Raw genomic sequence first — 23,322 nt, forward strand, 5'->3', positions numbered from 1 at the left:
AAGGTCCTTAATGAGTAAATAGAATAATAGCATGAATAGGATAATTAAGATTCTATAACTAAACTTGTAGTATTAAAGATGATATCGACCAAAAAATCTAAAAAATCTCGATTTTTTCTTAAAAGTACAAATAAGCTTTTTTACTTTTTTTTAGGAATAATTAAGCTTTCGTGTTTTTAAAATTGAACTAAACAAATAAACCCTTTTAACTTACTTTTTGAACAATTATCACCTTAAATTTTTGGAAAATATTTTAAACATTAAAATTATTTTTGAACTTTTGTCCTATATGATTATGAAAGACATGTCAGCCATTAACGAGTATTTCTAACAGTATAGGACGAAAGGGGTTATTTGTTATATTTGAAAAATAAAAAGAGCTTAATTATAGGCAAAAATAAAATAAAAGACTGATCTGTATTTTGGACAAAACTACGAGAATTTTTTTTTACTTTTTGCCAATTTAAGAAAGAACAGGATAAATGCAAGGCACGCTTCAAATCTTTAGAAATAATGAGGCACGCCGAATCCAAACGGCTTCCCAAAATGGAAACAGACGAGATCCTGAGACACGTGTCACAATATTAATAACCGCTTCTAAAGTTGAATAAAGGCGCGCAACGAGCACTCTCACAGTCTCACTTCTCTACTACTCTTCTTTCGTTTTCAACGGCAATGGCGGGACCGACTCGGGACGCGATCGACACTTTCATGAGAGTCACCGGCGCGTCTGAATCGCACGCCGTGCAGAAGTTGGAGGTGAGGTTTTCTGATCTTGATTATCTTTTCATAATGTGACTATTCTTGATTGCATTTTCAAGAATCTCTGCGCGTTTCGGAACTATGACGTTGTTTGATTCGGTTTTATGATTGTTACTGATGTGTGATGTGTGATATTCTTTCTTTCGAGATCTGGAAACACTGTGATCAATTTGGTTTTTTAGGGTTCTTTTTATGATTTAGGTCAAAAAATTAACGTTTCTAAAGTTGAATAATTGAGTTTCATATGTTGTAAGAATCCTGGATTTCTTATTAAATCTTTTGCGATTGTGATTTTTTGTGTTCAGCTCATGGTTTGTGAAATCTCCCTAGAAAGAGTTGGTTGGTTGGTTGCATGTATTTTGCTTAGTGTAATTGTTCTTGCATTGTGATTAACTAATTTCTTATTTCAATGTACTCATGGTTTGTCATGAAATTGTGTCATAATAAATGTCCATTGCTTAAGCATACATTTGACTGTTTCGATTTTTTTGTGTAACTTGTGCAGTTTTTTGTTTTTCTATTTTCTGTAACCTCTGGAAGTTTTCTGTGTACTATGTTCTATCAGGAATATGAATTGAATCTTGGCGAGGCTATAAACGCACATTATTCTGAAGTTGAAAGACATATGTATGACATTCTACTCAAGGGAACTTACTGTGGTATCTGTTTTATTTTATTTACATCTTTCCCTGTTTTTGTGCAGTTCTACTTCTGTATCTGTTGCTTTTCCACAGCAAGGGTTTGTGAATACAAGAATTCAAACACAAAATGGTTCCCATGGGCCGTCACCATTTCTCTCTGCTGCGAGAAATTTTAGGTTATCATCATTGGTACCGAATCCCAATTTTAGGAGAAACATTGTGAACCAAATTGGTTCTTCTGTTTTCGGTAGGCGGGAACCACGATATCAACATACAGGAGGAGACTACAACCCTGGTTATGGGCAGCCTTATCATTCAGGACCTATGCCTGCCTTTGACCTTGCAGATGTAAGTTCATTGCCGCATAATTATCAATCTCAAGATAATCTCTCAAGAGAACATGAAGCAAACCTGCACAGTGCTGATATAGAAGAACAAATGGTTCAGGCTGCCATAGAGAATTCTAAGCAGGAGGTAAATGAAACTCCTCAGCATAAATACTATATATTTCCTGATGTATATCAGACCAGAGTCATCTACTTGACGCAGATTTCAATTATGTTCTATACAATCGTCCTTGATGTAGGGAATATCTGGTCTTTCACGAATGCATCCTAACATGGAAGATGATGAACTGGCTCATGCAATGTCAATATCCCTGAAGGTTTGGCCTTTGAATATTTGTGTATCTCAATTTTCATCTCAGTTGTCGTGAGTTAGTTTCAACATGAACCATGTTCAGACAGCAGAGCAAGAAAATGCAATACGTGAGCTAACAAGACAGGACCACGAACAAATGCGAGTTCGCAGTTCAAATGCTAGGCGATGGCAGGTGTGCTTCTTCTCATGTTTATAAGATACATTGCTGACGTAACTTGAAAAACATCTTAGTAACCATTACAATTATTACAATTTAGGTCAATGTTTTTGTTAACATAAATTTAAAACTCTTAAGACCTTAGGAGAAGAGAATATTTCAAAAGAGGTAATAATGTTCCCTTAAAAATAACAACCTAGTTTAAATTCTTTACGAGTCATTTTTAATCCTTTTCTTTTGTATTTGTAGGCAGGAAGCTCATCATTTCAAGGGGGAGCCAAAGAATTGCAAGAACGGTCACCGGTGAGTGGAAATTATTGAACAACTTTTAGTTGGCCCATGCTAAAAGATTAGAAGAAGAAAAGAAAATGGTATTCCAAAAAAAAGAAGAAAGAGAAATAGAAGCGACTAAAAACCTATATTCTTTTATTAAAAAAAATAAATCTATATTCTTCTTGTGCTGAATCTTTGTTTTCCTTCTGGCAATAGCGGCGAGGTGTTTCATCCAAGGATCTTGATGAAGCTATTCTTTTTGAGGAAGCTCTTTTTGGTAAAACTCCTAATGAGACTTCATACCAGCATGGACTTCAACCACCAAATACACCGGGAAAAAGTAAAGGTCAAAATCCACATGAAATACCTGATCACTCATCTGAATCGCTTAGGGAACAGATGCTACTAAGAGAACAGCAGGTCTAATCTCATTGCTTGTGGATTTTTTTTTAGTGAAAGTTCCATCTCTAACATGATTAGTGAATTATATTTGGTTTCAGGGTGATGAATATCTCACATCACTTTTTAAAAGATGATTTGTTCTTTTATTTCCGTAAAACAAAAAACCAAACCAAATTAAATTTTAATTCTCTATTCGATTTGTTTTTTATTTTCTTAAAAACAAATGTTTTTTGAGATTTTCACTATTGAACTAAACCGAAGTACTGGATGCAAACCCCTAATCGATAACCACAGAATCTAATTACTAGTATATGTTTAGAATCATCAAAAAAAGAAAAAGTATATGTTGAGAAAATCCACTATCTAACTATAATTACATCATCATGTAGATTTAAAATATCATCATCAAAATGCAGAATCAATCAACTTCATCTACTTTTGTTTTAAGATTAAAAAATTCGTAATGGCCTATATAGAAATAAATATTAACGTAAAAATTAAAGAAGTCGATGAATTAAATCCTCAAAAAGTGATTTTGCAAAGTTAAGAGAGATCACAGTTGCAAAAAGCGTGATCATTACATTATTATTTTTCTTATATAAAAAATGTTCCCTAAAAAATAACAACCTAGTTTAAATTTTTTAGGAGTCATTTTTAATCCTTTTTCTTTTGGATTTGCAGCCAGGAAGCTCATTATTCCATCAGGGAGCCAAAGAATTGCAAGAACAGGCACTGGTGAGTGGAAACAATTGAACAACTTCTAGTTGGCCCATTCTGAAAGATTAGAAGAAGAAACGAAAATAGCAGTCCAAAAAAAATAAGAGTAACTAAAAACCTCTATTCCTCTTCTGCTGAATCTTTGTTTTTCCTTCTGGCAATAGTGGGGCAGTGTTTCATCCAAGGAAATCGAGGAATCAATTCTTCTTGAGAAAGCTATTTTTGGTAAAACTCTTAAAGAGCTATACCAGCATGGACCTCAACCACCAAGTACACCAGGAAAAAGTAATGGTCAAAATCCACACCAAGTAGCTAGTCACTCATCTGAATCGCTTACGGAAAAGAGGCTACTAAGAGAACAGCAGGTCTAACCTTTCTGCTTGTAGTTTCTTTTAGTGAAAGTTCTATCTCTTAACACATTTGGTGAATTATATTTTGTTTCAGGATGATGAATATCTCACATCTCTTCAGGCTGATAAAGAAAAGGAAATGAATGCTGTCAAGGAACCTGGATCTCTAGACGAGATGCTTATTGAAGTGGCTGTGAGTGCTTCTATTTGAGTTTTGGCATTTATATTCATGTTCATCTTGGATTCCACTACAAGGACATGTATGATTTAATCAGAAATAAGGGTACCGTATAATAGTCAATGATATTATAGACACAAAAAATAATGATAAAAAGGAATGCTTGATTTATTAGTAATAATTTAATGATAAAGTGAGGGTAGAAAAATCAATTCAATAAAAAACTAATAATTTGAAGTTCTCAATTGTTAAAAAACTCATATCATTTGAATTGTCAAACAAGGGGATAATAGTCTACTATTATAGAGACAGGGAAAATAATAAAAAAGATATTTTTAATTTATTAGTAATCATTTAATGATATAGTTAGTGTAGAATGACCACTTTAATCAAAAACTAACAATTTTAAATTCTCAATAGTTAAAGAACTTAACTTGTCATTTTAAGTGGTTTTGAATTATCAACTGAAGTGGTTTTTGACTTAATTAAATAAATTAAATTAGGTTTAATCTGTGTTACCAAACCATTTAAAAGAACAAGTGCTGAAAATTTTAATTTTAGTTAAAATTTGTGTTATCAAACATCCAATTGAAGATCATTTATGGATCATGTTCTTTCCAAGTGATCAGTAATGCTTTAGATCTGCTTGTTTTGAATGTAGCTATATTGAACTGCACTTCAAAACGGTTCCAAAAATATGGCAGGAATTTGAACGAAAACATTTTTGCTTGCTTTGTATCTGATTATTTTAATTGTAGCTGTGTACGGAAACAACATAGTAATGTCTAATGTTTTCTTTCTGTTTAAACCTGTAAAAAGCAGGAACGTGAAAGGTTGAGGGCTGCAAAAAAAGCTTTGCTTCCTAAAGAACCGACAATCAACGATGAGAATGCAGTAACTCTTCTTGTTCGCATGCCAGATAACGACCGTTGCTGTCGCCGTTTTCTCAAGTCTGATAAGCTTAAGGTAATTCGTCACAAACTTTTAGCAACTTTGCGATGTTCCATCTCTTGGCTAGACTAACTATTTTTTCCTTTCCTTTCGGCATTTTCTTTATCCTGCAGTTTCTTTTTGACTATATGGAGGTTGCTAGAGCAGTGGAGCCTGGAACTTACAGGATGGTAAGTTGGAAATGTTTTTGTGAAAATTATAGTGCAACTCATATATACACTGTTAATGTACTGTTTCACTTTGCGCTTGAACAGGTTAGGCCATTTCCGAGACGTTCATTTTCTGCAGCTGACAGCTCACTGAGTTTGGAAGAGCTTGGTCTCTCTGCTAAACAGGAAGCTCTGTATCTGGAATTCATATAGAACATTAAATGTAGATCACCCCTGTCTTTTTGGTTTGACAACAATACTCTGCTTAAGTTTAACCAAACTGATGGTTAACCTAACTGAAGCTACTGAAATTGACTAAAACGGAGCTGGCTGTGTATGTTGAACAGAACGATCCTGAATCCTACTATGTTAAAAACTAAACGATACTTCGTAGGAACAATGTCCTGTTTGTGCTTATTGTTTGGTATTATAGAAAGGCGAGTAATAAAAAAAATTGATTGATGAGAATTATAATAATAATATTCAAAACAATGAATGAGAAAAAGGAAAATATCTATAAATGTATTGTAGATTCTTGCTCTTCGGATGGCGGTGCTGTCCAGTACTGCTTGACGGCAAAAAGAATTTTTTCCCTGACATGGGGACTCCTTTCATGATCTGCAATTCTTGCATCCCATTGCATCACATCTACAATACTCTTCACTTTTAACAATATATCTACATCATCTCTGATTATTACACTGCCTTCTGGCCTTGGTACCCTGTCCATTTCTAACACAATATCTTCCATTTGACATCTGCAATGGAATTTTTTAATTACTACATATACATGCAAAAATGGAGAAATAAAGCCGTTATCACGAGTTATATTAGCAATTTGTTATTTACCTGTCCGTATAGAGGCTGAATACTGAATCAGCATGAATCAAGTCATAAGTCCTTGGATAAGTCGACATTGCTTCGCACCTACAATCCAAAAAAAAAAATCCGGTCTTAATATTATGTAGAAAAATAGTAAGGTAAAAAAATGTACCAGTTTTGATACGTCCCGATCAAGCCACGTTCGTAGATGACTCCTAAAGTATTGATCTCTGCTTCCACGGGAACAACATTCATAACCCACGCAGGATCATCGACTAACGCACCTGCAAATCCTCCTAAATACGCATTCATGTCGAGTATGTTTCGAAATCGTCCCCGTTCAGCCAGTTTATAGTCAACTGACTTGTAATGCGCCACTCTTTTTTTCCACAAATTTGTATTTTCAGTGAATATTTCTGAAGTAATTTCTTTCACACTTCCACTGCTGATCCTGGGAGGAACTGCAGTCAACCGCTCCGGCCAGTTTGCTAGCTCCCCACCAGCTATGTCTCTTAAGTTGGATACTTCTGGCAGTGGTGTCATACAAGTCTCCATTTTGGTGTACCTAAACAAGAAAGTGTTAGTAGCTTTCAACTAACGCTGAAGCACAATGACAAAACAGCAATTAAATATAGTATCAATTGTAAAAAAAAAAAAAGGCAAAAGATGCAAGAAAAAGCAATTTAGAACAAGAGAAGCTTCAATTAAGAATGTCGTCAATTGGGTATTTCCCTTTATTAACCAGTTGGTTTTGGCATCTCTACTAAAGTGCTACTTAACAGTGCAAAGATGTTAGACAAATCTCCGAACCGAACCGAACCGATTACTGGTACGGATCCGGATATCCAATTTTTGATATCCCCGACTTTTGGTTTGGTTTCGGAGATTTGTCAATTCCCGGATTCCCCCGAACCGTGCCCAACCCCAAGTTGAAAACAAACCAAATTTCTTGAGGTGAATGAGTTTAATTATAGCCTACGTAACTTACCGAATCCTACATTATAAAAAAGTTGTTTATCTCATTTCAACATTTTTATTTCTATGTAGGAACACTAACCTTTATGCAATAAAGGATTATTTTGACCCTCCGACATATAACAAAAGATAAAAAGGGTCCAAATTCACAAATTTGGACTCTTTTAATCGTTCGTCCCAAGTTGGAGGATCGAAGTGAACTTTGTTTGGACCTTAATGACATATGTCTAACTTCTGCTGGAATAAGACATGCGCCCAACTCAATCAAAGAAGCCAACATATAATCTCAAAAGCATGTGATAAAACAACTCAAAAATAGAAGGTGTCACTTCAAATTAAAAAATGAAATTACCATGCGAAAAGCACACTTTAAAAAATATTATTAAAATTTACTAGTTTTTATTAGTTTTTTTAAAATTGATTAAAATATATTTTTTATTATGTTATATAAAATTTACTAAGGAAAGAGACACACACACATGCAATTCATTGTGGTCTTGACTAGACCTGGCAATTCGTGTCTACGGATCATAAATAGGTCAAACCCGTTTAGACACGTACGATTAGGCTAAACACGAACACAACACGATTATTAATAGAATTTGATATACAAAATCCAACACGACACGGATATTACACGGTTTACCCTACACGACACGTATAAACACGTTTATTTAAACGTGTTAATAGATCAACCCATTTAAAGTGACACGTTTAAACCCGTTTAATTATTTAACTGCTTTTTTAATTTATTTAATATAATACTAAAAGAATTATTACTATATTTTGAGATAAATATTATTTTAATTATATATAATATAAAAAATTTAATTAAAATTAAGAATTTGATAACATTTAAATTAAAATAATAATAATATTTAATTAAAAATAATTAACCGTGTTTAAACGGGTTAGGCGTGTATAACCCATTTGGACCCGAAATTAATCATGTCATAAACGAGTTGACTCGTTTATGACCCGAACCCATTTACATCAAATCCAAACTTGTTTAACTTTGTGTCGTGTTGTATTATTTAATCGTGTCGTGTCTAAAATTGTCAGGTCTAGTCTTGGCCAGATCTATTAATTATCTTCAAACAACGACGAGGTGGCGGCGGCGGTGTGAAAGTGTATTTGGAAAGAGTAAAGTTTGGATGTTTTTGATGGTGGCTATCTGGTCTGAATTCCAGTTTTCTTCCCTGATTCAGAGAATTAGGTATTTTCCCTTGTCATGATTTTGTAAATTAAGGAGTTTGATAGTAATTATTTAGATAAATTAGAGAATAAAGTCTGTTCCTTTTCCGTTTTGGAAAATGTTTTAATAGAGTTATTTATGTATCTAAAACAGCTCCAATTGCTCTCGGTCATTATATCCTGTAATTTTTGTTATCTTTCTATTTGATTTTCTTGAGTAAAAAATAATGGGTGATACATTAACTGAGGATTTAGTAGTTGAAATTCTATGTAGAGTTCCAGTGAAGAGTCTGATGCAATTTAAGAGGGTTTCTAAAGGGTGGTACAACCTCATTTCTAATGTTTGTGCCCCCAAAATTTCTTGCATTGCATCCAGTGCCCCTTTAGGTTTTTTGTTCAGTATTTTACGGAAAACGTCCGTTTTTGATACAGCCTATTTTTCTTATCCAGAAGGTCATTATTGTGATGATGATAGTCCAGGTTTTGTGAAATCTTGTTTAGACCTTATACCTAGCAAACGTTATAAACGGCTGGATTTATGCAACGGCTTGCTTTTATATTTTTCAGAAGATGGTCGCTATTACGTCTGCAACCCAACTACCAAGCAGCGCATTGCTGTTCCTTATGTCCACTGGAAAGACAATTATGATTATGCTTCACTTGTTTTTGAAAATTTCATGTCGCCACACTACAAAATTATCCGGTTTCTTGATATGAAGGTCAGTTGTAGTGCTTCCAGCTTTATAAAGCTAGATGTATTCTCTTCAGCTACTGGAAACTGGATGAAGCAAAAGTTTCGCATTGAACAATCGATTTCTAGTTCTGTTGATTTTGTTGAGCGCACTGTTTAGTTGAATGGAAAGTTATATAGGCAATCTAATTCAGAGTATCTCCTCTGTTTTGACTTGGGCAATCTTATTGCGAAGGCCATTCAGCTGCCTGTTCCTAATTCTGTATATAAGTCTGGCTTTATTGGCGTTTCCAAAGGGTGGCTATATTATGCCAATCATGATTCTTCCAAATCTAACTTTTGTTTTTGGATTCTTGAGGGCTGTTTTTGGAGATTGAAGCATTGCATTTCAATTAGTCATTTGATGTCTTTAAGTCCCGAAGTTAGAAAACTGTGCAAGGATGGCATCTCTAAGGATTTTATGGCCTATGCTATTCATCCAAGTGCTGACATTGTTTTTCTTGGATTCCCTACTATGCTCCTCAGTTATAATCTTCAAGATGGAAAACTGGAAGTGATGTTTAAAATGTCCGGAGGCAAAAAAATAAATGGAGGCAAATATTGGGTATTCCCTTACTCTCCCTGCTTTATTGTTCTCAATGACTTCACCAAGGGATCTTCATAGATTTAGGTATGTACATTATATTGTTTTGGTTTAGAAAATATTATTCAACTAGTGTTCCATGACAGTTTTGGTGTCAATCTATTGAAGAATGGCTTTAGTAATTTGTACATACAATTATGCGGAAAAATAAAAGATACAGAGAGTAGGACACATGATTGAAAATTGATCATTAATTGATGCCGTATGCTCTTGTTTTGTCTCTTATACTGATAGATGTTTACCAACCCAAGATCTCCCAATATTTTTCATATAATTTTAGGGGAAGTGTTTGTTAATAATAAATATTTTCTTGTAACATTTCTGTTAAACTTTAGTTTAGTCCTGTTTATAACATTTGTTTGGTAATAATGAGTCATCTTTCTTTTATTTGTTAAACATCTTTGAATGATTTGATTTTTCACATTCAGTTTTCTGATTTTGTTTTTTTAGGTCGGTCACTTGTGATTGCAGGTTTTATCACTTGCTATGAAGCTGAAGACGCACTGTCTAGAAGAGCTTGAGATGAAATCGAGTATTTTTTCTAGTTTAGATGCTTGCAGATTTATGACACGGGTGGATCGACGGACATGCAAGGTGATAACTGCAGCAGTGAGAGCTATGATATTCATACTTGTATTACAAGGCATCTATCTATTTCAAAATCTATGAAGTCAAATACTCTATTCAGTTTAGAGGTTTCTGGTTGAGATTTACTAATACAATGGTATGTGGGACTTTGTCTCTATTATTTGTCTAGTTCGAATGCTGACCTGGTTTTTGTGTGAAATATTTAACTGTTACATTTAATCATTTTGAATGATGAAGTTGTTCTGTGTCGAGCTCTGCAAATGTTGATGTTGTTACATTGAAATCCTAAAATATTTTGTTTGACGCGCAAGCTATTCAGAAATTAAATAGGAGAATATAAACAATAAAAAACACAACACTTTACGGGGTTTTTTCCCATTTAATTCCCCTGAAATTAGACGGGGTTTGGTTTGATAAAATGCGATGAACAGTGGACAGAGAGGGCAAAAATAGATTATTCCAGGTAAAATTGCACCACTGGTGTCTGACCTTTTAAAAAAAATTATTTAGAGGATGTTATTGATTTAGAAGATGCAAACATAAAATAATAGATGCAGCACATTCTTTTAGCCGAAAGGTCAAGACTTCCGTTCACTATTTTTGAGGGAGATGCTAAAGGCCTTGTTGAAGCAATGCAAAACGATGCAACGGTGGATAAGCACTATGATGTTATTCTCTAGGATTGCAGGAAATTGTGTGAAGACTTAAGATCATTTTCTTTTTCGTTTGTTAGGCGTAATTGTAACTAGGTGGCTTATAGAGTAGCCATTAAAGCCCTTAGAGATAATGAGTCTTGTAATAATCCGCTATCACAAATGGTGTGGCTAGACTCGAAACTTTTGTAAGTCATTTTTCAAATCAATGAAATACTTCAATCCTCCGTAAAAAAAAGGTAATCACAAACAACCCCAACCCCTAGACTTAGGAATTTAGCCAACCATAGTTAATCTAACATTCATTACAAGATAATAATTAATAGACATAACAAAAGTAAGAAGGTCCTTAATGAGTAAATAGAATAATAGCATGAACAAGATAATGAAGATTCTATAGCTAAACTTGTAGTATTAAAGATGATATCAACCAAAAAATCTAAAAAATCTCGATTTTTCCTTAAAAGTACAAATAAGCTTTTTTACTTTTTTTTTAGGAATAATTAAGCTTTCGTGTTTTTAAAATTGAACTAAACAAATAAACCCTTTTAACTTACTTTTTGAACAATTATCACCTTAAATTTTTGGAAAATATTTTAAACATTAAAATTATTTTTGAACTTTTGTCCTATATGATTATGAAAGACATGTCAGCCATTAACGAGTATTTCTAACAGTATAGGACGAAAGGGGTTATTTGTTATATTTGAAAAATAAAAAGAGCTTAATTATATGCAAAAATAAAATAAAAGACTGATCTGTATTTTGGACAAAACTACGAGAATTTTTTTTTACTTTTTGCCGGGTTTTTGATATTTGGGTGCCTCAAAGGCACCCAAAATTCTAAATCAGTGCCTCTTTCGGAATTAATTCCGAAAGAGTGGCTGGTCCCACCCGTTCCGCATTCTAAACAGGTGGTGTTCCGCATTCCTAGAATGCGGAACACACTAATCAGATTTAATAATCTGATTAGCAGTGTTCTGCATTCTAGGAATGCGGAACACTGCCAATATTACCGTTGGGAGTTGGTCTCCCAACGGTAAATTAAATGCGTTCCGCATTCATGGAATGCGGAACGCATTTAAGACCGTTGGGAGACCAGCTCCCAACGGTTGGCTATAAAAGGGATGGGGGAGGGTTTATACTAAATGAAAGAAAAAAAAAATAAGAGTATAGGGGAGAAAAAAAATTAGTTTCGAGGTTATATTTTGAAAAATATTTCGGGAAAAAGTTGGAAGAAGTTATATTTCGGAGCTAAACGGATCTCTTCGTGAAGTGTTATATTTTTTATTCGATATTTATTTATTTAAAGGACTACAAGAGGTTAGTACGTGTAATTTTTTTAATTATTGTATTAAATAATTTTAGTGTTTATAAATGTTAGAAATTTAATAATATGTAAAATTGTTATAAAATTAATTTTAATATAGCAAAATATTAGACTTTAATTGTAACTTAGAAATGCATGTATATAAAAAAATCAGGATATGTTTAATATAATTATATTAGAATATAATTAAAAATTTCATGTAATAAGGAAGTGTATAATTAGAAATTTCATACAATTATATTAGGATATGTTTAATTTATTTTTATTTGAAAAAAATATTAGAAATAAAGTAATAGTAATTACGATTGATATGTTAACGCTATAAATTTAAGATTAGCATTTTAAATATAACGGAGATCAGTTCAGAGGCGTACGAGGAGCTTTTATCACGACCGGATCTCACACCTCCATCTTTTAGACTCCTACCGCCCACACAGGAGGAGACCGATACTGCACCACCAGCAGCAGACGTTCAGCATTCAGTCCAGGACGAGGACGCCCACGACAGCGGCGAGAGCCCTCCGGTACCCAGACAGTTTCACTCGATTACAGACAGCTCGCGGCACCGTCGAGAGACTCACGGTTTGAGGATACAGAGACCGAGGACTCGTAGATATGAGGATTAGATTTCATATTTTTGTTCATTTATCGATTTTTGTATTTTAGTATATGTTGTATGTTTACTATATTCTGTATATTATAATCGTTTGTTAAAATTGTTATTTTTTTATAAGCGTCTGTTAAAATTATTAATTAAATAAAATAAATATTTAAATCGTCTGTTAATTTTTTAATTTTTTTTATAAATGTTTGCTAAAATCAGCAGTTAAATCAAACAAGCATTTAAATCGATTATTAATATATCGTTAATATTTTAAATTGTTTTTAGTTTATAGTGTATATTAAAATGGTATTTTTTTTTAAAATTAAAATTCTGCAATGATTGGGCATTTAGTGCCCAATCATTGCAGCCCCAATGATTGGGGAGACAAATCTGTCTCCCCAATCATTGGGGAAGCACGTTCCGCATTCCTAGAATGCGGAACGTGCTTAAGCAGCTGATTAAAATAAGTTAATCAGCTGCTCACCCGTTCCGCATTCTAGGAATGCGGAACACCACCTGTTCCGCATTCCTAGAATGCGGAACGGGTGGGACCAGGCACTCTTTCAGAATTAATTCCGAAAGAGGCACTGATTTAGAATTAGGCACCCAAATATCAAAAACCCCTTTTTGCCAATTTAAGAAAGAACAGGATAAATGCAAGGCACGCTTCAAATCTTTAGAAATAATGAGGCACGCCGAATCCAAACGGCTTCCCAAAATGGAAACAGACGAGATCCTGAGACACGTGTCACAATATTAATAACCGCTTCTAAAGTTGAATAAAGGCGCGCAACGAGCACTCTCACAGTCTCACTTCTCTACTACTCTTCTTTCGTTTTCAACGGCAATGGCGGGACCGACTCGGGACGCGATCGACACTTTCATGAGAGTCACCGGCGCGTCTGAATCGCACGCCGTGCAGAAGTTGGAGGTGAGGTTTTCTGATCTTGATTATCTTTTCATAATGTGACTATTCTTGATTGCATTTTCAAGAATCTCTGCGCGTTTCGGAACTATGACGTTGTTTGATTCGGTTTTATGATTGTTACTGATGTGTGATGTGTGATATTCTTTCTTTCGAGATCTGGAAACACTGTGATCAATTTGGTTTTTTAGGGTTCTTTTTATGATTTAGGTCAAAAAATTAACGTTTCTAAAGTTGAATAATTGAGTTTCATATGTTGTAAGAATCCTGGATTTCTTATTAAATCTTTTGCGATTGTGATTTTTTGTGTTCAGCTCATGGTTTGTGAAATCTCCCTAGAAAGAGTTGGTTGGTTGGTTGCATGTATTTTGCTTAGTGTAATTGTTCTTGCATTGTGATTAACTAATTTCTTATTTCAATGTACTCATGGTTTGTCATGAAATTGTGTCATAATAAATGTCCATTGCTTAAGCATACATTTGACTGTTTCGATTTTTTTGTGTAACTTGTGCAGTTTTTTGTTTTTCTATTTTCTGTAACCTCTGGAAGTTTTCTGTGTACTATGTTCTATCAGGAATATGAATTGAATCTTGGCGAGGCTATAAACGCACATTATTCTGAAGTTGAAAGACATATGTATGACATTCTACTCAAGGGAACTTACTGTGGTATCTGTTTTATTTTATTTACATCTTTCCCTGTTTTTGTGCAGTTCTACTTCTGTATCTGTTGCTTTTCCACAGCAAGGGTTTGTGAATACAAGAATTCAAACACAAAATGGTTCCCATGGGCCGTCACCATTTCTCTCTGCTGCGAGAAATTTTAGGTTATCATCATTGGTACCGAATCCCAATTTTAGGAGAAACATTGTGAACCAAATTGGTTCTTCTGTTTTCGGTAGGCGGGAACCACGATATCAACATACAGGAGGAGACTACAACCCTGGTTATGGGCAGCCTTATCATTCAGGACCTATGCCTGCCTTTGACCTTGCAGATGTAAGTTCATTGCCGCATAATTATCAATCTCAAGATAATCTCTCAAGAGAACATGAAGCAAACCTGCACAGTGCTGATATAGAAGAACAAATGGTTCAGGCTGCCATAGAGAATTCTAAGCAGGAGGTAAATGAAACTCCTCAGCATAAATACTCTATATTTCCTGATGTATGTCAAGGCCAGAGTCATCTACTTGACGCAGATTTCAATTATGTTCCGTTCAATCGTCCTTGATGTAGGGAATATCTGGTCTTTCACGAATGCATCCTAACCAGGAAGATGATGAACTGGCTCATGCAATGTCAATATCCCTGAAGGTTTGGCCTTTGAATATTTGTGTATCTCAATTTTCATCTCAGTTGTCGTGAGTTAGTTTCAACATGAACCATATTCAGACAGCAGAGCAAGAAAAGGCAATACGTGAGCTAACAAGACAGGACCGTGACCAAATAGTTCACAGTTCAAATGCTAGGCGATGTCAGGTGTGCTTCTTCTCATGTTTATGTGACACATTGCTGACATAACTTGAAAAACATCTTAGAAACCAAACATCTTAGAAACCATTACAATCATTACAATTTATGTCATGTTTTTGTTAACATAAATTTAAAACTCTTAAGACCTTATGAGAAGAGAACATTTCAAAAGAGGTAATAATTTTCCCTTAAAAGTAGCAACCTAGTTTAAATTCTTTATGAGTCATTTTTAACCCTTTTTCTTTTGGATTTGTAGCCAGGAAGCTCATCATTTCAAGGGGGAGCCGAAAAATTGCAAGAATTGTCATTGGTGAGTGGAAATTGTTGAACAACTTTTAGAAGAAGAAAAGAAAATGGCAGTCCAAAAAAAATAAGAGTAACTAAAAACCTCTATTCCTCTTGTGCTGAATCTTTGTTTTTCCTTCTGGCGATAGTGGGAGGGTGTTTCATCCAAGGAGATCGAGGAAGCAATTCTTCTTGAGAAAGCTATTTTCGGTAAAACTCTTAAGGAAGCTTCATACGAGCATGGCCCTCAACCACCAAGTACACCAGGAAAAAGTAAAGGTCAGAATTCACACCAAGTAGCTGGGAACTCATCTGAATCGCTTAGGGAAAAGAGGCTACTTAGAGAACAGCAGGTCTAACCTTTCTGCTTGTGGTTTCTTTTAGTGAAAGTTCTATCTCTCGACAAATTTGGTGAATTATCACTATCACATTTGGTGAAATATTCAGGATGATGAATATTTCACATCTCTTCAGGCTGATAAAGAAAAGGAAAGGAATACTGTCAAGGAACCTGGATCTCCAGACGAGATGCTTATTGAAGAGGCTGTGACTGTGAGTGCTTCTATCTGAGTTCTATCACTGCTGAATTTAATTTGGCATACATATGTATGTTCATCTTGGATATATGATTCAATCAGAAATAAGGGTATAATAGTCAATAATATTATAAACACAAAAAAAAAATGAATTTTGAATTTATTTGTAATAATTTAATGATAAAGCGAGGGTAGAAAAAACACTTTAACAAAAAAATAATAATTTAAAATTCTCAATGGTTAAAAAACTTATAAGTATCATTTTAACAGGTTTTGAATTATCAAACAAGAACATGTATGATTTAATCAGAAATAAGGGCATAATAGTCAATACTATTATAGAGATATGAAAAATAATAAAAAAAGGAATTTCTGATTTCTTAGTAGTAATAATTTAATTATAAAGTTAGTGTAGAAAAACTAACAATCTTAAATTCTCAATAGTTAAAAAACTTAACTTATCATTTTAAGTGGTTTTGAATTATCAATTGAATTGGTTTTTGACTTAATTAAACAAATCAAATTAGGTTTAAGTTGTGTTATCAAACCAGTTATAGAAACAAGTGCTACTTTTTTTAAATTTTGTTAAATATTGCGTTATGGATCATGTTCTTTCCAAGTGATCACTAATGCTTTATATCTGCTTGTTTTCAGTGTAGCTGTATTGTACTGCACTGCACTTCAAAACAGTTCCAAAAATATGGCAGGAATTTGAAAGAAAACATTCCTACTCGCCTTGTATCTGATTATATTAATTATAGCTGTGTATGGAAACAAAACATTAATATCTAATGTTTTTTTCTGTTTAAACCTGTCAAAAACAGGAATGTGAAAGGCTGAGGGCTGCAAAAAAAGCTTTGCTTCCTAAAGAACCGACAATCAACGATGAGAATGCAGTAACTCTTCTTGTTCGCATGCCAGATGGTGACCGCTGCAGTCGCCGTTTTCTCAAGTCTGATAAGCTTAAGGTAATTTATCACAATTTTTTAGCAACTTTGCGAAGGTCCATCTCTTGGCTAGACTAACATTTTGCCCTTTCCTTTTGGCATTTTCTTTATCATGCAGTTTCTTTTTGACTATATGGAGGTTGTTAGAGCAGTGAAGCCTGGAACTTACAGGATGGTAAGTTAGAAACTTTCTTGTGAAATTGATAGTGCGACTCGTATATACACTGTTAACATACTGCTTCACTTTACACTTGAACAGGTTAGGCCATTTCCGAGACGTTCGTTTTCTGAAGCTGACAGCTCACTGAGTTTGGAAGAACTCGGTCTCTCCAATAAACAGGAAGCTCTGTATCTGGAATTCATATAGAATACCAAATGTAAGATCACCCCTGTATTTTGTTTCGGTCTTTTTGGTTTGATAACAGTACTCTGCTGACTGAAGCTATTGTAATTGACTAAAACGGATCAGGCTGTGTATGTTGAACACAACGATCCTGAATCTGACTATGTTAAAAACTAAATGATACTTCGTAGGAACAATGTTCTGTTTTAAAACTACATATCATGCTTATTGTTTGGTGTTATAGGAAGTGCTATATTCAAGACAACGGAAAGGCGAGTTATAAAAAAAATTGATTGATAAGAATTATAATTATAATAATAATATTCAAAACAATGAATGAGAAAAAGGAAATATCTATAAATGTATTGTAGATTCTTGTTGTTCGGATGGCGGTGCTGTCCAGTACTGCTTGACGGCAAAAAGAATTTTTTCCCTCACATGCGGACTCCTTTCATGATCTGCAATTCTTGCATCCCATTGCATCACATCTACTATACTCTTCACTTTTAACAATATATCTACATCATCTCTGATTATTACACTGCCTTCTGGCCTTAGTACCCTGTCCATTTCTAACACAATATCTTCCATTTGACATCTGCAATGGAATGTTTTATTACTACATATACATGCCAAAATGGAGAAATAAAGCCCTTATTATGAGTAGTATTAGCAATTTGTTATTTACCTGTCCTTATAGAGGCTGAATACTGAATCAGCATGAATCAAGTCATAAGTCCTCGGATAAGTCGACATTGCTTCGCACCTACAATACAAAAAAAAACGGTCTTAATGTTTCAGCGTTCCGTTTTTTTTTTGAAAACTTTATGTAGAAAAATAGAAAGATAAAAAAATGTACCAGTTTTGATATGTCCCAATCAAGCCACGTTCGTAGATGACTCCTAAAGTATTGATCTCTGCTTCCACGGGAACAACATTCATAACCCACGCAGGATCATTGACTAACGCAGCTGCAAATCCTCCTAAATACGCATTCATGTCGAGTATGTTTCGAAATCGTCCCCATTCAGCCAGTTTATAGTCAACTGACTTGTAATGCGCCACTCTTTTCTTCCACAAATTTGTATTTTCAGTGAATATTTCTGAAGTAATTTCTTTCACACTTCCACTGCTGATCCTCGGAGGAACTGCAGTCAACCGCTCCGGCCAGTTTGCTAGCTCCCCACCTGCTATGTCTCTTAAGTTGGATACTTCTGGCAGTGGTGTCATACACGTCTCCATTTTGGTGTACCTAAACAAGAAAATGTTAGTAGCTTTCAACTAACGCTGAAGCATAATGACAAAACAACAATTAAATATAGTATCAATTGGTAAAAAAAGAGAGGCAAAAGATGCAAGAAAAAGCAATTGAGAACAAGAGAAGCTTCAACTAAGAATGTCGTCAATTGGGTATTTGCCTTTATTAACCAGTTGGTTTTGGCATCTCTATTAAAGTGCTACTTAACAGTGCAAAGATGTTAGACAAATGGAACCTTGAAAGCAAACCAAATTTCTTGTCAATAAGTTTAATTATAGCCTACGTAACTTACCGAATCCTACGTTACAAAAAATTGTTTATAAAGGATTATTTCGACCCTCGGACGTATAACAAAAGATCAAAAGGGTCCAAATTCACAAATTTGGACTCTTTTAATCGTTCGTCCCAAGTCAGAGGATCGAAGTGAACTTTTATTGGACCTTAATGACATATGCCTAACTTCTGCATGGAATAAGACATGTGCCCAACTCGATCAAAGTAGCCAACATATAATCTCAAAAGCATGTGATAAAACAGCTCAAAAATAGTAAGTGTCACTTCAAATTAAAAAATGAAATTACCATGCCATGTCAGGATCTTGTTGTGCCTGGCAGAAGAGAGGCTCCTTGTAAACCTTCCTGTTAGCTTTACAATGAATATGATTAGTTGGTTTTTGCCAAATAGCAATATCACCTTTTTGAATCAATTTTTTCCAGCACAAACTCTTAGCAATTGTCTCAATCTTAGTCTGTTCTTCATTAAGATCTTCAGTAGTTCTATCCCAGCCTTTCCAGTGATTTTCCCAGTTAATCGGAGGCCCGGAAAGCACCCAGTAGCCACCGGGACGGAGCATTCTGTCAACTTCAATCAAGTATTGGTCATCTTTGTCCCATGGGATTAGGCAGCGAGAGCAATGAGCCATGTCGAAGGCTCTTGCGGGGTACGGCTGGCGCATGGAAGCGAAAACACCGATTAAAGCAGGAACTCCACGTTCGAGTGCGAATTGGACTTGTGCTTCGTGAGTGTCTCTTGGTGCAAATGACATTGTTATTATGTTTCTTGATAATAAGTATGCTCCAAAGCTTGCCACCTACAAAAATTGTTTATATTAAATAAGTCATTAATAATAGGAGCATTCCCAACTAAAAAACCATTTCAGCATGGTTAAAATAATATTATTTTCTTATGTGTTCGAACTTCATATGGTTAAAATGTATAATATATTATTATCTTTTCGTCATTAAACTTTTTAAAAGATGAAATTAAAAACCAAACCGAACTAAAGTTTTACTCTTATATTCAATTTGGTTTTGATTTTTTTTTTTAAAAATAAAATTGTTTTTTATATTTTTCTTATCGAACTCAACCGAAATACCTAATGCAAACCCCTACTTAATATAGCTTAAGCAAGTTCACTATATCTAACTATAATTACATGATCATGTAGATTTGGCATATACTATAGGAATCCTAAAAAATTCTATGGCTTAGTTTCATAACGACCATATAGAAATAACCAGTAACGTAAAAAGTAAAATAATTTGATGAAATCATAAGAAATTGACTTACAAATTACTAACAGATATTGCAAAAAGTATGATCATATTACTATTATTATTAAAAAAAAAATTAAGGTTGATTATTTGCAAATTGCAATCAGCATAATTTTACCTATTCATTGATATTGACAACTAACGACAGTTTCAAAGCACATTAAGAAATGATTTTCATAAACAAGTCGCAATTAAAATTTTGGACGCACATGTATAAACTTTACTTCAATTTCAAGAATCAAAATTATGTCTTTTTTTTATTCAAATTAGGATTATATTATATACATATAGTCTTCTACTTCCTAATTAATTTAATATGCTTGTTTATCGTACCTAATTGTGCCAAAAGTAAGTTAAAAAATGATTAATCATACAATTAATCAAATGAAATTTAAGTGTAGTCTAAGGTAAACCCAATTATTATTATTTTTCTTCACCAAATATAGTTGACCCAATTGGTAACTACTAACTAATATATATTCCTTCAACCATAAGTTATTTATAATACATTACCAAAAACCATTTTTCTGATATTTTTGGTCAAAAAAATTTAAAACAAAAAATAAAAATAATGTTAATCACTAGGTCAAAAATGACAACTGGACTCTCTGCATAATTACACGGTAAGTTTACTTATTTATCTTAATCAGGCAACCTAAATTCTTCCTAAACCAGTTCAAATATAACCCAGTTTTTATTTTCTAATTTTTTTATTAAATGTACAAAACAGGAAAATAAATTATAAAAAATGAGAAAGAATCCAGTCCAGCCCAGTTGCCTAAATTCAACGCACGTAAATTCATAACCGTTTTTATGCCGGCTGAACAACGCTGTCCGAAAACCAATATGGTTCAACCGGTTTGGTTTTTCAGCTGTAAAAACTAGAAAAATGTATAGACAGAGACAAGAATATACGTACTCCACAGCCAGTATCAATGGCGGTTCTGATAGAGCCGTCGCTAAGATTGATCAACTTTCCGATATCATCAATATAAGCATCAGCACCGCGAGGAAACATAGTTCCACCGCCGGGGAACCTGAACCGGTCACCTTCATACCGAACCCAATTCTGATTCTTCTTCTCAACAGTCAACTCCTTATGAGGAACATTCGCAAACCACCCGTACTCCCTACTCTCCGGCCACCTAAACGGCACTCTATATCCAAACGGCGCCGGCACACGGCACTTCAACACCTCCTTCTCCTCCGGGCAATGTCTCTCTCTGTACACCAGTCTATCTCTGTCAAATTTCAAAGAACGGTTACGGTCCTCGCATGGAGTATACTCGGATAGTTCAGAATCACACGGAGGGAGGTGATACGCACGCGCCTCCTTGAGAGGCGGGTCGGGGAGGACGTGGTGGGGATTGAAGTCGAGCGTGGCGTTGAAGACTGGCTCAGCGCAGTCGAATATGGAAGCGTGAGAGGCGGAAACTGGGACTCTACCCCGAGAATTCTGATAGAAACCTATCAAATAAAAGATTGTGCAGAGAATTGTGGTGACTGTAATTTTGTATAAATTTGCTTTCTTGGTTTTCAGTGCAAGAAACGACGCCGGAGATATAATCGGCGGCATGGTAAAATATATATTTTAGAGAGAGAAAGTTAGAGAGAGAGAGAGAGAGGAGTGAAGTTTTTTTTGAAGGTGTGTGATGTGCATTAAAAGGGAGAGGTGAGTATTTGAAAGTGAAGAAGAAGCACGCGCGTACGCGCTATTACTCGTGAAATGGTTTAAAGTTGTCTGAATTTATTAATGGAATGTATGTGTTTATTAAGGTAAATTGTATCGGAATTAGGATTCTCTTCGTCATTCCATTTTAAATTTTATTTTCCTATATTATTGTTGTTTTTCTGTAAATGTATTTAGTTTTATATTTTGAAAATATACTTATAAATTTATAATATATTGGAGGTATATACAATTATGGTGGTTTTTAATTAATTTGTGGTTTGCACGTAGCTAGGTTGTTGCATAGACATGATTTAGCATGTATTTGTATGATTGTATTATTAAATACCAAGCAAGTAAATTAATAATTAAAGGTTGTTTTCTTCCATTTTAGAGTAAATTATATTTTTACCTATAAATTAAAATTAAATTTAAATCTTCTGATACATACTATATATTCCCAAGTGTAATGAAAGTTAACATTCATGCATGCATACAAATTTTCATATTCCAAATTCGAATAGTTAATGAAGATTATTGGAAAAGTTAATGATAAGTATTAATTACATAGAATGATGAATAATTTATGATATTAATTTTATAAATGTATATGTATGAATAGTAATTTAATGATGTTTATTTTATTTGGCCCTTGTAATAATTTTTTGTATTTCAAAGAGTTTTTTATTGTTAATTTTATGTATGTGCGATTTTTATTCGGACGAAATAATACAATACACTTTCATTTCATGCAAATTAAAACGATAATATTTCATGTAAAAAAAAGGACAATGAGTACACAAAATGAATAATAAAACGTACTTTTCAAACCAAAAAATTTAATGAAGACTCAATAAAACTAAAATTAATAAAGAAAAAGTCCAACTACGGACGTAGTCTTTCTCTTCTTCTCTCGGCAACCAACAAATTATCAATTTTAATTGTAGTATGCCCATTTTACAAATTATTAAATTTTGTGGTTTTTTTTCAATCTGTATGAGTAATTATATTTTAAAATTGTTATGATAATTGTCTTTTGCTCTAAATTAATTTACATTTCTATCTCTATCTCCTTTTTTGAAGATATATATAATGGATTTTAAACTCTAAGCAAATATATAGAATCGGAAGCCCGTTTAATCATTGAATTAAAGATCTATAGGTATGATTTTCATGCAAAGGTAGTTTTGAACAATTTATATTATGATCATTAATTAATGATTTGTTGGTTAGCGTGGAACCCCCTTAATTATCAGAAAGATAGAAACTATACCTGGAGGATAGATTTATGATTAAGGGCTAAAACTTCTAATCTAATGATTAACGCTTAATATACACATATTCTTATTTGACTTTCTTTTTTAACTAACAATAAATTATTTTTTATATTACTATCATCAAATCATGTCGTCTTAATGGCCAAGTGCATATGTGCATGATATGGACGATATACATATTTTATTAGATGTTTTAAATTAGTGTTTTTTTTTTTCACAAATTTTCTTATCATGCAAACCAATACAAAACTTGAGTGAATTTTACCTTTAGACTTCTTAATTTCTTTTTGAAGCTTTCATGATTAAGGGCAACCG

General features: G+C 33.8%; 4 protein-coding genes across 10 annotated transcripts; 3 read left to right on the plus strand and 1 right to left on the minus strand.

The window, feature by feature from the left end:
* Positions 1–499: 499 nt before the first annotated feature.
* LOC126688287 (plant UBX domain-containing protein 9-like) lies at positions 500–5,657 on the plus strand. Of its 2 annotated transcripts, none has more exons than XM_050382928.2 (13): positions 500–759; positions 1,328–1,389; positions 1,466–1,877; positions 1,990–2,067; positions 2,146–2,235; positions 2,470–2,523; positions 2,710–2,913; positions 3,577–3,630; positions 3,777–3,977; positions 4,057–4,155; positions 4,960–5,106; positions 5,205–5,261; positions 5,346–5,657. In XM_050382928.2, exons 1-13 carry the CDS (start codon positions 676–678, stop codon positions 5,451–5,453), a joined length of 1,650 nt encoding a protein of 549 aa, XP_050238885.1. In that variant the 5' UTR covers positions 500–675; the 3' UTR covers positions 5,454–5,657. The 2 variants fall into 2 exon arrangements, with proteins under 2 accessions (XP_050238885.1, XP_050238886.1); XM_050382929.2 differs by having other exon boundaries at positions 4,963–5,106.
* Positions 5,658–5,684: 27 nt separating this feature from the next.
* Positions 5,685–21,721, minus strand: LOC126688286 (probable methyltransferase PMT16). Of its 2 annotated transcripts, none has more exons than XM_050382925.2 (5): positions 20,981–21,721; positions 19,090–19,598; positions 6,235–6,627; positions 6,090–6,167; positions 5,685–5,998 (listed from the first exon to the last, which is right to left on the minus strand). In XM_050382925.2, the coding sequence occupies exons 1-5, from the start codon at positions 21,635–21,637 to the stop codon at positions 5,755–5,757; spliced, it is 1,881 nt and encodes a 626-aa protein (XP_050238882.1). In that variant the 5' UTR covers positions 21,638–21,721; the 3' UTR covers positions 5,685–5,754. The 2 variants fall into 2 exon arrangements, with proteins under 2 accessions (XP_050238882.1, XP_050238881.1); XM_050382924.2 differs by lacking the exons at positions 5,685–5,998; positions 6,090–6,167; positions 6,235–6,627 and adding exons at positions 17,528–17,848; positions 17,939–18,016; positions 18,110–18,502 and having other exon boundaries at positions 20,981–21,719.
* Positions 8,260–10,414, plus strand: LOC126688289 (F-box protein At5g07610-like). 5 transcript variants are annotated; one of them, XM_056106219.1, is made up of 3 exons: positions 8,260–8,711; positions 8,799–9,592; positions 10,016–10,414. In XM_056106219.1, exons 1-2 carry the CDS (start codon positions 8,459–8,461, stop codon positions 9,080–9,082), a joined length of 537 nt encoding a protein of 178 aa, XP_055962194.1. In that variant the 5' UTR covers positions 8,260–8,458; the 3' UTR covers positions 9,083–9,592; positions 10,016–10,414. The 5 variants fall into 5 exon arrangements, with proteins under 5 accessions (XP_055962194.1, XP_050238891.1, XP_050238892.1 ...); XM_050382934.1 differs by having other exon boundaries at positions 8,260–9,592; XM_050382935.1 differs by having other exon boundaries at positions 8,260–9,592; positions 10,037–10,414.
* LOC126688288 (plant UBX domain-containing protein 9) lies at positions 13,411–17,467 on the plus strand. The gene is made up of 11 exons (XM_050382932.2): positions 13,411–13,671; positions 14,240–14,301; positions 14,378–14,789; positions 14,903–14,980; positions 15,059–15,145; positions 15,396–15,449; positions 15,574–15,777; positions 15,872–15,976; positions 16,785–16,928; positions 17,026–17,082; positions 17,167–17,467. Exons 1-11 carry the CDS (start codon positions 13,588–13,590, stop codon positions 17,272–17,274), a joined length of 1,395 nt encoding a protein of 464 aa, XP_050238889.1. The 5' UTR covers positions 13,411–13,587; the 3' UTR covers positions 17,275–17,467.
* Positions 21,722–23,322: the final 1,601 nt, after the last annotated feature.

The sequence above is a fragment of the Mercurialis annua genome, linkage group LG6, assembly GCF_937616625.2.
Source record: "Mercurialis annua linkage group LG6, ddMerAnnu1.2, whole genome shotgun sequence".
Taxonomy (NCBI): Eukaryota; Viridiplantae; Streptophyta; class Magnoliopsida; order Malpighiales; family Euphorbiaceae; genus Mercurialis; species Mercurialis annua.

Excerpts from the sequence above, each read along its gene's own strand:
- LOC126688287 (XM_050382928.2), top strand. The coding sequence starts at position 676 with ATGGCGGGACCGACTCGGGACGCGATCGACACTTTCATGAGAGTCACC. Across the intron at positions 760-1,327 it reads ACGCCGTGCAGAAGTTGGAG|GAATATGAATTGAATCTTGG; the intron begins GTGAGGTTTTCT and ends ATGTTCTATCAG. Across the intron at positions 2,914-3,576 it reads TGCTACTAAGAGAACAGCAG|CCAGGAAGCTCATTATTCCA; the intron begins GTCTAATCTCAT and ends TTGGATTTGCAG.
- LOC126688289 (XM_050382934.1), top strand. The coding sequence starts at position 8,459 with ATGGGTGATACATTAACTGAGGATTTAGTAGTTGAAATTCTATGTAGA.
- LOC126688288 (XM_050382932.2), top strand. The coding sequence starts at position 13,588 with ATGGCGGGACCGACTCGGGACGCGATCGACACTTTCATGAGAGTCACC. Across the intron at positions 14,790-14,902 it reads TAGAGAATTCTAAGCAGGAG|GGAATATCTGGTCTTTCACG; the intron begins GTAAATGAAACT and ends TCCTTGATGTAG. Across the intron at positions 15,450-15,573 it reads AATTGCAAGAATTGTCATTG|TGGGAGGGTGTTTCATCCAA; the intron begins GTGAGTGGAAAT and ends TTCTGGCGATAG.
- LOC126688286 (XM_050382925.2), bottom strand. The coding sequence starts at position 21,637 with ATGCCGCCGATTATATCTCCGGCGTCGTTTCTTGCACTGAAAACCAAG. Across the intron at positions 6,628-19,089 it reads CAAGATCCTGACATGGCATG|GTACACCAAAATGGAGACTT; the intron begins GTAATTTCATTT and ends TTTCTTGTTTAG. Across the intron at positions 6,168-6,234 it reads ATCGGGACGTATCAAAACTG|GTGCGAAGCAATGTCGACTT; the intron begins GTACATTTTTTT and ends TTTGGATTGTAG.